Raw genomic sequence first — 13642 nt, 5'->3', positions numbered from 1 at the left:
GTCTTGAATCATCTGTCTTCTGTTTCAGATGCACAGGATTATGCTGACTCTTTATTCAATTCTATGCTGACCAATTTTAATATATCCAGTAGCCATTCACTTATGGTATGTCTTCTAATGTCACAAAAGTAAAAGCTAATACCACAGGAGCAAAAGCATACTGTCTGCACATCTAGTGGTTAGTGTTTCTGGCTAGTAATGCCAATGTCCAGGTTTTGTTTCCTGGCAGCCATTAAGATGTTATGCAGTATCATTTTTGCCACTAGTGATTTTGGCCATCTTTACTTTTGCATCACGACCTCAACAAACTTTCTAAACAATATTATCACAGGTAATACAATAAAAGAATAAGTACAGTATGTTCAGATAAGACATATGGCCTTTGCATATCAAGGATCTAATTCTTAAGTTTTACTCACCATTTCCATCATTTCAGGATCATCAAAATCATATATTATGTGTTCAAGGATATCTCTGTCAGCAACAAAACCCAGTGCACGAAATGCAATAATGATGGGAATTTCTTGTTTGATATATGGCAATATAGCAACAATGCGCTGTCCAATAGCCGACTTCTTAATGCTCTGTAACACAGAAAGGCAGTCACTGCAGCACTCAGAATAAGAATCTTCAATACAAAATTTGATATAATGGTAATTGTCAATAATGTTCAATGTTACAAGTTTCTGTCGAATTACAAAATATTTAGTCACTTGGTGTCTCCAGACCTATTACACTACGTGAAGCAGCAGCAATGGAAACCCAGCCCCCTCCACTTTTTTTAAGAACAGAATCTTTTTTGAGCCTGGAGATTGTAGGCCACACTTCAACCTACTGGAACCCAAGTCATCAAAGAGGGTAAGGAAATTAGAATTTATGCTGACAAGATATGGGGGCAATGCACTCGGCAAAGAGTGGAAGTAGAAACTTACTATCTAGGGACTGTGTGGGAGTATGTCCTATATTATACACTGCGATAAAAACAAAGACACAACCGATGAAGTTTCACCATTAGTACCAATGTAATATCTGGTTGCAGTGGGTACTGCAGCACACCTGTGTGATTCCATTACTTCTTTGACATTAAGTTTCATTCCTGTCAAAGACAATGGTGAATTCTGTCAAAAGCTTCGATCTTTATGGAGAATGTGTGTGACAAGTGCATCAAGAATGTTTCGTACACTAAATTCACTACGAAAAGTTTTATGTTTAGAATTACATTTAGTTCCAATGCTATTATTCCTGAAACCCAGTGAGGTAGTCTCTCATTTAGTAGTCCTAGGCAATTTTCTTACCAAAACTCTTGCTAGTATTGTATCAGTAAATTGTTATCTTTGATGTGAAGAGAACTGTGATATTAAAAGTATTTATGCAGCTTTTCTTGACGAGCAAAAATAAATGTTTTTATTGGCATACCAATACCTCACCCTACTTTATTAGATACAAAATTGTAATTTACTGGTTACAGGTATTTTCTGTGTGAACTAGATTTAAGTTTAGCTCAACAACCTTTTTTCCTTTTTATGCAGAAGACATTACCTGCAAGTACTTTCTTCCTTACTGCATTTCTTCGACTACTGAAAATTACTTCAGAACTGACACTTCAGGAGGAGCATGTACATACGTGGAGCAGAGCTGCCACATTCCACACGGAACACACACGCAATTTTACATTTCATTCAACATCCTCAAACTCGCAAACTATTAAACGTACCAAAATACAACTAGCATCAGTATGTTCTGGAAGAGCTACACAATGTTTTCATTTTAGTTTTATTTACAATGACAAATCATTGAGACAATATACAGACTATTTATGAAATTGCATTTCCTTGTGACATTGTTGAATTTGAGTTGCTGGAAATTTTTTTGTTATTGAATTTAGGACATGTTATGCAAACAACACTTTAGGAATACATATTTTCAGCTGCTCCCAACAAGACGTATGTCAGATTACCCTAATTTGAGTTAAACGTGACAGATAATGCTCTGCTAAAGGGGCCCTCACATGCTCAATATTTATTGCACCATAACAGTACATCAATATAATGCACAATAGTGTGAGGACGAGAATGGCACAATAATGTTGTGCAATATTTATGCCTGGGATGAGTCAGTTAAAATTCTGCCTTCATCAGCGAACATGTCAGTGCTTGGCGATGTGGAACTCCTCTGTACTGCAACTTGCAAACCAGAAGTACAATTTAAGAAGGATCGATGAATTAAGTCTGAAAAGCTTCCAGTAAACATTTCAATGGACCAGGGCCTCATTCGCTGCAGCATAGATTTGTAAACTACAACTACCAATTACAAATTAAACAAGTGACCACTCTAATTTACCATGAACTTGCACTGTTTTCTATGTACGTCTCTACTGTAGCAACTATTGCAAACAAATTCCACTCCAAGCACAAGTGGTGCTCATCATTGCAAATTTACTTTACCACTCTGATATCAAGCCTCATTTGATATGATTTTTCATAGCTTTTGCATGTTCCAACTTGGGATACCCGAGTTAACTCTGTGACTGTAGCAGCTGTGTTGGGACAAAAGGTCGTAATAATTATGTTCACGTCAGTAGGCATAAAACGGCTTTTCCTCCATGTACAGTTGCTTCTTAGGGAGAGACTGTAGAACTTTTAGAAGAATTTTTATGTGAAAATGAGAATGACAATGATTTTGATGATAACTTATTCATTTGTGAACAATTTGAGTAAAATAACTATGGAAACAGTCCACCCTGAAAACTGTTTCAAAAATATCACAGTTTGAAAAGTTTTGTATTGTAATGCTTATGTAAATATATTGACTACAACAGCACTTTTTGTTTTAATGTGTACTTTAACTGTTGGTCCATGGCCTCACTGTTTCAGAAGAAGTTTGTGCAAGTCTTTGTGGCATGCTTGCATTTATTTTAGTAAGAGTGCACAGAGACATTCTGTGTCTGTATTACAGAGTGCAAAGAGTCAATATACATCCTACAGCACACTCCATTTTTCGTCATTCACTTTTACTTATTTGCAGGAATTTATTTGGAGTGTATTTAATTTCTCGCTGTCTTAGCAGGAACAGCCTTTTATTGCACAATACTACCTTACTTGGTTCAATATATTCCACAATACATCAAGTACATGTCAATATTTTAAAACTCTGTAATGTTGTGTGACTAGGGCCTCCCGTCGGGTAGACCATTTGCCAGGTGCAAGTCTTTCGATGCGATGCCACTTTGGCGATTTGCGTCGATGGGGATGAAATTATGTTGATTAGGATAACGCAACACCCAGTCACCGACTGGAGAAAATTGCTGGCCCAGCCGGGAATCGAACCCGGGCCCTGAGGATTGACTTTCTGTCGCGCTGACCACTCAGCTATCGGACGCGGACTAAAACTCTGTAGATTCCAGTATATTGAGCAAACTGTCAGCACTGCTCTCACATGCTCAGTATCATTGTGCAATGAATATTATGCATGTAAGGGCCCCTTAATGCATCAGAAGCTAAGCTGTCTCTAATTTGGTCTCATTACGAGAAACAGACCAGTATATCTACAATTAAGTAATTATTGCATTTTCTCATCAAACTTTACTTTTTCTAATGCAATGGAATAAAAAAAAAACAACAAACATTGTGTGTTTGCAAGAAAGAAGAATAGTGGTAAAAAATACACTATCTTCATATTGCAGCAATTTTATTAGACAAAGGGATTTACAATCTGTGGTGAAGCCTGGAACCTGAAATGAACTTCATTTGGGCTCAGCATCCTCATTAATATTCAAAACTTATGAAATACCAGGTGGTTATAATTAAAGTGCAGCTCCTCACGGAGGTGCAGTGTGGGCCGTAATTAATATATGGCAGAGAAATTTGGTAAATATTCTAATGCATTAACGGAGAACCAATTTCAACTGGGAAAAAACTTAGTTCTAATTTTGGCCACCATGTGCAAATCTGGCACTGAGAATGCGTGAAAGACACACAGAAATGTTTCCGCGTGTGATGGATTAGAAATGGGACATGGGATGAAGAGGTCAAATTGTTGAACAAGGCATATTGTTTATTTTATTACTGACCACCACTTACACAATTAGTCAATGTAAGCACAAAAGACATCAACAAGATGCTGTACAATGACACATTTGTACATGGTGGTAAAAACTGGAACTAATCTTTTGTCATTGTAAATTGGTTCTGCATTAACGCATTAGCACTTCTACTACGTTTTATTGCCATACGATAATGCCAGCCCACATACTGCTTCCATGAGTAGCTTCATTTCAATTACAGCCACCTCGTATGATTTCACTATGCCGGTTGTTAAACCTCACACACGGAACAGTCAACTTAATCCCGCACTCACATCTTATTTTGTGGTAACAGAAAAATTACTGACATTACTCTCATTGCTGTGACAGAGGCTTGAAGTGGGACTGTCACTGTCATTATTTAATGAAATGAATACTTTACTGAGTATCTAACACAGCTTCATTTCACCCAGCGTTTAGCACTATGCACTGCTCACAATTAGCACATTTCTTCCAGTTTTCAGACCCGACTTTCCTAACAGCTTTATTGGTGACAGCTTCAACTTCAGATAGTAATTCGTTTCGTATTTGCTGGTAAAAAATGTTTACTTTAGGTCCGTATCAATTCTAATGGATTCAAATGACAGTAATATGTCAGCCTAACGAGTGTATGCTCTTGTTTTTGCTAGGTCATTGGTTTCTTACCTGGGAGAAGATGATTTGTACAGGGATTAGTTTCGTAGGCTCCAAATGTTTATGACTCACTTCGACACTGTCCTGGTGAAGCCAACCAATCAAATTCTCACTCTGCTACACTAGGAATCTTGTCAATAACAATAGAATGGTTGGGATCATTATCAAGAACTGGTGACAGTGCAGGCATGTAAAGCATAAACCATTTCCATTGACTGACCTCTTACAGCAATCCTTTGGCCAACAATGCCACATTATTCTTTTCAACAAAGAAACATTTGACAAACTTGCTTCTGGTATTGTTTGGTATCATACAACACAGAATAGTAATAACATAAAATATTAACCCCACAAGCGTAAAAAATGAAAAATCTCAGTACGCAATGAACAATGCCACAGAGCAGCTTACTGCCCAAGTTATATTGCAAGCACGGATTATTGTGGCAAGGGTGAAGGTTTGTTACACGTCTCACTATAGTGAGCCAATATATTGGCTAAAGTGTGCCGCGCCTCCCACATGGAGCCTCACCCAACTACTACTATTGCAACTATCACTCCTAAAGCAATTGATATCTGGCTGTCCTGGAGCAGTTTTATAGGGAACTATGGATATCTGACCAGAACTGTCAGATATTCATAATTTCTTTCTCTTGTATGACATTAGGCTCAATCATACTGCTACAGCTGACATGCAGTTTTGCTGCAAAATAATATGCCTGTTCTTTAGCATCCTCCACTTTAACCCAGCTTCATGGAATGTGTCTCATCCATTTCCAGACCTAATGTGTATGAAAGGTGGACGATGTCACTGCATTTATGTTTATGAAGCAATGATGTGTTCATTGAGTGATTCCATCGATGCCTAACATTAATTAATTAATTAATTAATCATAAATTAACATTAATGAAATTAATGTTAGATTAATTTACATTAATATTTATTCCTCTCTACAATATTGGGATTTCCAGGATGGAATCAACAAACAAAAAAGTCAACAATGATGGGCAATCCTTTATCGCCACACAATAGGCTGCACATATGCACTATCTGATCAAAAGTATCCAGAAATATCTTAGTGGACTTTAATATGGGGTGCATCCAACCTTCACCTTTATGATGATAAGAACTCTGCTGGGGACACTTTCAACAAGTGTTTCTGAATTTCTGTCGAGGAATGGCAGCCGATTCTTCATCCAGAGCTGAAACCAAAGAAGGTAGTGATGTTGGACATTGGGGGTTTAGAGTGTAGTTGACATACTAACTCGTCCCGAAGGTGTTCCACAGGGAATCTGGGATGGCCAGTCCAGTTCAGGAATGTTTTTGTCCACATACCAATGGCTCGCAGATATTGCTTTGTGACAGGGTGCATTGCCATGCTGATACAGTCATTGTCTCCAAACTGTTCCTCTGCTGAAAGCAGCACGCTATGCTGTGAAATGTGTTCATGTCGTTCCGTATTTAGCATTTTCTTTAGCACAATAAGAAGACTACACAAAGTAACCAGCTCTGCACTTCACTGCTGACACTACAGACGAGGGGTAATGTTCTCCAGGCACTCACCAAACTCATACCTGACTCCAAATCACTTGTTTACAGTCATCCACCATTCCGTGGAGACACCCTTTACACCACCACAAGTGTCATTTAGTGTTGACTTCAGGAGTATGTGGCTTATGAAGAGCTGTTCAATCCTTGTGTATATCATCTTTTTAATTCCCTACCCACAGTCCTTTTACTATCTGGACTGCTAGTAGTACTTTCGGAATTCACAAATGATTCCTTCCACTGATGTCACTTGATTTTGTACAACTATCTTTCGGACATCTCGATAGTACCTGTCTGTCATTACAGGAGGTCTGCCAGGTCTTGTTTTAGCTGTCATTGTTTCTTCATATTCCCACTTCATAATTGCATCAACAGTCAACTTGGACAACTTTAGAAGGCTTTAAAGGCCCCCAATGGATTTGTTGCTCAGGAAAAATCCAATGACTAGTCCACATTCAATGTCACCGAGCTTTCCTAACTGATTCATTCTGCTATTACTGCTTCTCTAGTTAAAACAAAATACTCCCTGCCTCCTTTCATACTGGGAGGTCTGCCTCTAGTGGCATCTAGTGATTAATTCCACAAAACGTAGGGAGGCACGGATACTTTAGTTCGGATAGTGTACATACCCAGATCAGAATTTTTTTTTCCCCTAATCTTTAAATGGTGCCTGTACACCACTCAACCCCAGGTGAGTGATTGCCTTCATTGTTTATACGAGCACAGTAATCATTGACAGTGTACCATTATAAGCTATGTGAAATTAGTTTTCAATGATTTGTATTTTAAAGATGCTGATTCCATGAATTTCTGAATGCAGGGTGCATATTTTACTATAATACAGAGCTTTAAAACATCTAGTGAGTGAAGAAAAACACAGCACACAATAATTACTTTGAATTTATAATGACGACATACTCCAAATGAAATAAAAATCATAACATTGTCACTTTCTTCTTTGAAACTGCAATGTAAATGTTGAATCTGATGTACTGATACTGTTTACAACGTGATAACTGGTAGTTACTTAGTACCATAACAAACAATCTTATCATTCATTTCTTGATTACTTTAAGAAAAAATGTAACACTGGTGGTTATATGTGAATGGGAAGGGGAACAAAAATTCACAGAAATCACAATATAGACAAAAAAATCTAATTACCTGTCCACCCCGAGCCATCATGTTGACCCAGAGGGTTGAAGTAGGACGCGATGAATGTTCTAGGCAGGAACGAATTTCTGCTTTGTATGCATATTTTCCATCTTTCATGCTGAACACATACACTGTATTTGTTGCCATTTTCTCCTGAGCTATCAGAACCTACAGAAACACAAAGATTAAAACATCTCTTATGCATGCAAGCCCAAAAAACAAACCTCATCAAACAGAAATATCATAATTTCAACCAATTTACCATAGAAAGATCCTTGAATCAAGCAAATTTTGACTTGGAAATAAAGACAATTCAAAGCAAATCAGCCTTATGAACCTAATCTAATATCTATTGAATTACTGTTTTTATCATACTTCAATATAGAAAGACTTACATTTAAGTATTATGGAAGCTGAAGTTTGTTTATTGTATCAACACATTTCAACTAATAATTACAGTTGAAGTATATTCACTACAGAATATAAACTTGTGAAAAAACGTGACTTTTTCACTGTTTACAGCACTGTCTGAAATAGTAAGAGTAAGCAATGTTTTGGCCAATCAGGGAAGGAGGGGGTGGGGATGACAAGGTGATAAATTGTGTGTAGTGTCTACATATGGGCGAGACAAGGTCCAAGGTGCAGACCCGCAGCAAGAGGTTCTGTGGTGCCTATATGCTTCTATTTTGGTATCTCTGTGTAACAAAATTTGCATTTAAGAATGGTGCAAGCTTGGAGTTACTGCTTGTATTTGTAAGACTTATAGTATACCTATCTCCTTAGCAGCATACAATGAAAAAAATGAAAATGTAGTCATCACTAATCTTACTAGAAAAGAGATGGCGGAAGACCACTGAATTTTACACATTCCAGCTGTAAAGCCAGGAACTTTATAAGGAAACTTGGTACAGATCCACTTATACAAAGAAGACACACACACACACACACACACACACACACACACACACACACGTTATTGCAGTTGCTGCCAGGTTAATAAAAGGTAAATTGGGATATGGTGCATAAATAACCTCAAGAAAACACTATAAGAAAAGATCTTGTTTGAAATCTCAGTATGCATGTGGCTGGTGTCTATGAACTCGGGGCTCGTGCTGAATTTGATCGAGTGTATTCAGAGTACCTTACGTCTGTATGATGCCGGATGAAAACAACGGCTTCCCAAATTCGTTAACAAAATATTTTGAACTGACAAACTACCAGTGATGCTTATGAAATACAAAATAACAGCAGTTTTGAAACCAGGCAAAGACGAACCCTATGCAGCTAGCTGTAGACCCATCTCCCTTCATGGTACAATTGGAGATGTTAATTCTCAACTGCATCCAAGAGAACATAAAATTCCAGTGGAGGAGGGTGGCTCTATAAAATCAAAGTAGCTGAAATCAAGTGCTAATACTCTGAAAAAGGGGTTGACTATTTCAAAGATCTCAAATCAAGCTACATCTTTCATCAACCTGACTGCAGTTTACAATATGGTATGGAGAGAAGAACTGGCTTGGATGTAATTGCACATTAGATACTAGCAAGTTTACTTAACATGCTTCCTGATCAAACGCTTTCAGTTTTTCTGAATAGAAAAGTTAGTAGACAGAGAACCCTGAATAATAGTCTGCTCAGTGATTAACCCTGGCCCCCTTACTGATTAGTTTGTACGTCCACAACATTCCAGCAATTAGCTCCACGAAAATCCAGTATGTAGATGAGTTGGTATAGTGAGTGACCAGAAAGTTTCCATTTGAGGATGTTGCTATAGTGTATATGCAATGTAGTGTGACTTCAATGCTGGTATGTAAGCAAGAGACTAGCGTGGCATTCGTGTCTTGATGATGTGCGTCCAATAAATGCAGCAACATGAACTACGGCAACATTATTACTAAATACGTTCAAACAGGACCAACAAGCTGTTATTCTTTTCCTGGCTGCCGAAGACCAAACACCAATAAATATTTATCGGAGAATGAGGAATGTGTGTGAAGGCAGCACGTTTGTCGAAAACCACCATTGTGGAATGACGTGCCAAGTTCCGTGCTGGTCTACCAGAGAGCAGGAGATTAGTGTTTAACATCCCATCAACAATGATGTCATTAGAGATGGAGCAACCATCCCAGCATTTGCCTGGAGCAATTTCGAGAAATCACGGAAAACTTAAATTACGATGGCCGGATGCGAGTTTGAACCTCGTCCTCTCGGTTTATCTGAGACCGGCCTCATCCATTATTATGTCTCCATCACAGAGGAATGGTACTGTGCAGCACTGTAGAAATTATGGTGTGCAATTAAGGCCAACTATGACAAGGGGGTGCTGCTGCTTCACGATAACGTACGTCCCCGTGCTGCAAATGTTGTAACACAGAAGTTGCGCCAGCTCGAGTGGGAGAGACTGGCACACCCACCCTACAGTCCTGATCTCTCCCCACGTGACTATACAGCTTTCGTTCCTGAAAAACAAAGGCTTTGATGGGTGAACAATTCTTGTCAAATGAGGACATGCAGCAGGCATTTACCAACTACTTCAAACGAAAAGCAGGACACGGCGTTTTACCATATAGGTATCTTGTGTGTTGGTAGGATAATTGTCTCAAAGCTCATGGCGATTTTGCAGCATTAGCATACCAATCCTGGCCTTTATGGCCTTCGAAAAAACTTTTTGATTGCCCCTTATCTGTCTTAATACAGGTATCAAGTATTGTTACAATAACTAAACAAGTACTTTACAAATGGAGATGACAACCACCCCAAGCAAACAGAGACAACAGCATTCCGTCTCAATAATGAAGAGGAATGCAGGAAGTTAAACAACATTTGATGCGGTATAAGTTTCCCATAATTATGTCCCCACATTTCTAAAATGGACACTGTCATTTAAGCAACACTGCACACACCTATCAAAGAAGCTTGGCTCAACAGCAAATCTATTCCACAACATAGCCAGCAACAGATGGGAAGCAAATGCAAGTATGCTACGCAATGATGCATTTTCACTTGTGTACTCAGCTGCTAATTATTGTGCATCTGGATGGGAAAATGACAAATGTACAACTCAGATAGATGTATGTCTTAATGAGACCATTACTGGAATTGTCAGATCTACTTGCAGTCGGTGGCTGCCTGTTTAATCCAATACTGTTATTTCAGATATCAGAAGAAAAGCTGGAAAGGTGAAAAATCTCAATAAGATAGAGTCATATAAGAATGAATTTCTTAGGAGTACTTTCCAGAATTTGCCAGCTACATACCCAAAGTCATGCAAGCCATCTTGGGTCAATCTTCAAGTTACAGAATTCACCAAGATGTGAAAACATGCTGGAATGAACATTCACCTGATGCAAAACCAACAATGAAGGTTGCACAGTTTTTATCTTCCCTCTCACAAATGGCTGACAATTAACTGCATCTTGAATCAAACAAGGGAGGTATGGCTCATATTGTAGTAGTGTTATAGTGAAAGTGAAGTGTCTGACAGACATAGAGGAACAGAAGAAAGGACATCTCGAGAACTTCCCACTATGTTTCTACGTTGGCTGCAAGACTTGCAAGAGGTGACACTGAACGTTGCAGTCTGGTTGTCAAAATTAAACATTAAAATATAGATTCCTTACAAATTCATGTTCTGTTATATCAAACACAAACTGAAATTTCGCATTATAGATAGGGTTAGTGTAATTACAGCAATTTAGTGATGCCTTATCTTTCTTCAACAGATTCACCACCTGACACCAACTCTGCCATCTTACAGGCCCCTGCAGGGGCAGTTTGGACGTATCTGTTTAAGTTACTGATGTCAAAGTTCTCTCTCCACACTGATGTCCAATTTCTTTTTCCACACTCACTAGGAGACTGCCAGCACGGCTAATTTTTTTACAGGAAAATATTTGCAACCAACAGCAAACTAAATTATTTCATCAAGTATAAAACAAATTTTACCTTCTCTGATCCGTTTATAATGAAGTATCCTCCAGGATCAAGAGGACACTCATTCAACTCAGTCAAGTCACGATCCGTGAGAGTGCTCAGCAAACAATAAGTTGAACGAAGCATTATAGGAATTTTTCCTGTAAACAATTGGCTCATTGTGATAAAAATCAACAGAAGAAAGCTTTCATCAGATAAGGAAATCACAGCAGTTATCAAACATTAGAAACTTAGCAACTATAAACAAAATAAGGTTTATAGGTATTGAAAGTAATTACATGGCAAACCCTCACAATAAATAAAAATAAAATGGATCCCAAATACATATCACATTCAACCAGCTATACGGGTACATATTTAACCAGAGATTCAGTTTCACAAGTGAAATATTGAAGTTTTCAGAACTTACTTTTCTAGTTTTAAATTTTGCATACTTTAAGCCAAAGTTGCCAATTCTGCAGTAACACTCAATCTTACTATCAGAAATCTCCATACTAACCAATGAATGTTTTCTGATGCAGTGTCTCAACAGGTTCTTCTTTATGTTTTTCAACCCTCTTCAATATATCAACATAAAGTGGAGCAGAATATGTCAAGTTGCGTAGCCTTGCTTCATTGGGCATCATTGGTGAAGGGGCACCATCTTTCTCCCAGTGTGTTGGTTTTGACAAATATATTTGCTCAAATTTCAGCAAATACCTTGGCTGTTAAAAAAAAGACATTTTTGACATGAAAATCTATAAACAAACGTTGAATTACAGTATATATTGCAACAGCAATAATACAGATTACATTACCAGTCAAGAATGACTTCATCTTTATTTATAACCTATGGATATTCTTCAAATATAAAGTGCAAATAATCTGAATATGTGGATGTCAGAGACATACAGCATAAGCTAGAAAACAAGACAACCATAAAAAAGCACAATTTATCTGCAACTGCAAAATATTGCTCGGGCTGAAACAGAAAGGGGTGGAGGGGGAGGGGAAAGGTTAGTGTAAACTTACATCTTAAAGAGGTTTAAGACAAACCAAGTTAAGTACCAATGTCTAACTCAGAAGTTCATGCCTTGCATATGCTAGTACAAATAAAATAACAATAAAGATTACTTTTAGACAGAGAGAGAGAGAGACAGTAGTAATATGAAGTCAACTTTGGAATGTGAGGGGCATGCAAAAAGACCACTTTTATTCCAAGTTCAGATTTTGGAGCATTCAAGACCTGTACTGAGATTACAATGAGTGTAGCTCAGCAGTGTTTAGCACTGTTTAAGTGTCTTTTCATGACTTCATTTTCTGACAGGCTAGTTTATATCATGGGTGCAGCTTCCAGAGACCCCACTTTCATGTGCAAGTTCTAGTTACGTCAGTAGTCTGATCCTGGTGAAATGTCAGCATAAGCAAACTTAAGCAATGGATTCAGAACATGCGTGCTCTGCTGCTACAACCACTTTGTTTTACAAGACGTCTGGTTAAACAGACAAGAACAACACCCTCAGAAATTTTACTGTTTCTACCACTTTTTGACTGCAAAAAAGTTTCAGATTGATTAGATCAGAATATGTTAGTGGAATTGGAACCAGACTTTAATATAATCAAATAGATAAGTTACAGTATGCTTGTTATAAAAACAGCAAAATACTGAGAACAAATATATGTTTTACTATAAAGGAACAGACCACTGATGAAATTCAGGTCCAGGTTTTACTGTAAACAAGAACATTAAAAACATTATTACATATACTGAAGTAGTTCCAGACAAAATCAAGGTTTGTTTTAAAAATAAAAGACACAGCATTGAAATTATGTGAGCAAATGCCCAGACACGCCTACAACCTGATTAGGTAGAAGACATCTGCGAAGACTTACAGATACTGTTAAATCTTATGACAAGATAATGGAGCATTTTAATGGGAAAAGCAAACAAAGACTTTCTATAGTCTTCAGTGGAAAACACTGAATACAAGATTAGCACAAATGACATTGGACATATGAAAAGAATTTGCTGAAAGCAACATTTTTTCCTTAACATGTTCTTCCAAAATAAGACGGATACAAGTTGGATTTGGCAAGGAAATCAAAAACACTCCATCCCAGGTCATCTCTCATAAATTATTATTAAACTTCTGTTCTACAGTCATCAATTCTTTCAACTGATTTCTACTGAGAAGTATTATTATTGTAAGGCAATATCTTATTTATTGTAACTGCATCATGATCAGAGAGAGCATTTGTTATTAGGTATGAAGTTGTTCCCAGAATGAAGTTTCTGGTTGAAGTTATTTTCTTGC

General features: G+C 37.7%; 1 protein-coding gene across 1 annotated transcript in view; it reads right to left on the bottom strand.

Annotated features, from left to right (window-relative positions):
- LOC126253695 (DNA-directed RNA polymerase II subunit RPB2) overlaps positions 1 to 13642 on the bottom strand; it is an 83322-nt gene that overhangs the window by 63684 nt on the left and 5996 nt on the right. Inside the window, exons 3-6 of the mRNA XM_049955221.1 lie at positions 11848 to 12052; positions 11361 to 11488; positions 7425 to 7583; positions 420 to 584 (exon numbers count right to left, since the gene is read on the bottom strand). Of these exons, the coding sequence (XP_049811178.1) occupies positions 420 to 584; positions 7425 to 7583; positions 11361 to 11488; positions 11848 to 12052 (657 nt within the window). The remainder of the gene's footprint in view (positions 1 to 419; positions 585 to 7424; positions 7584 to 11360; positions 11489 to 11847; positions 12053 to 13642) is intronic.

This window comes from Schistocerca nitens, chromosome 4 (assembly GCF_023898315.1).
Source record: "Schistocerca nitens isolate TAMUIC-IGC-003100 chromosome 4, iqSchNite1.1, whole genome shotgun sequence".
Lineage (NCBI taxonomy): Eukaryota > Metazoa > Arthropoda > Insecta > Orthoptera > Acrididae > Schistocerca > Schistocerca nitens.
The sequence above is the reverse complement of the archived record's forward strand: the minus strand, read 5'-3'. Positions and strand labels throughout refer to the sequence as shown.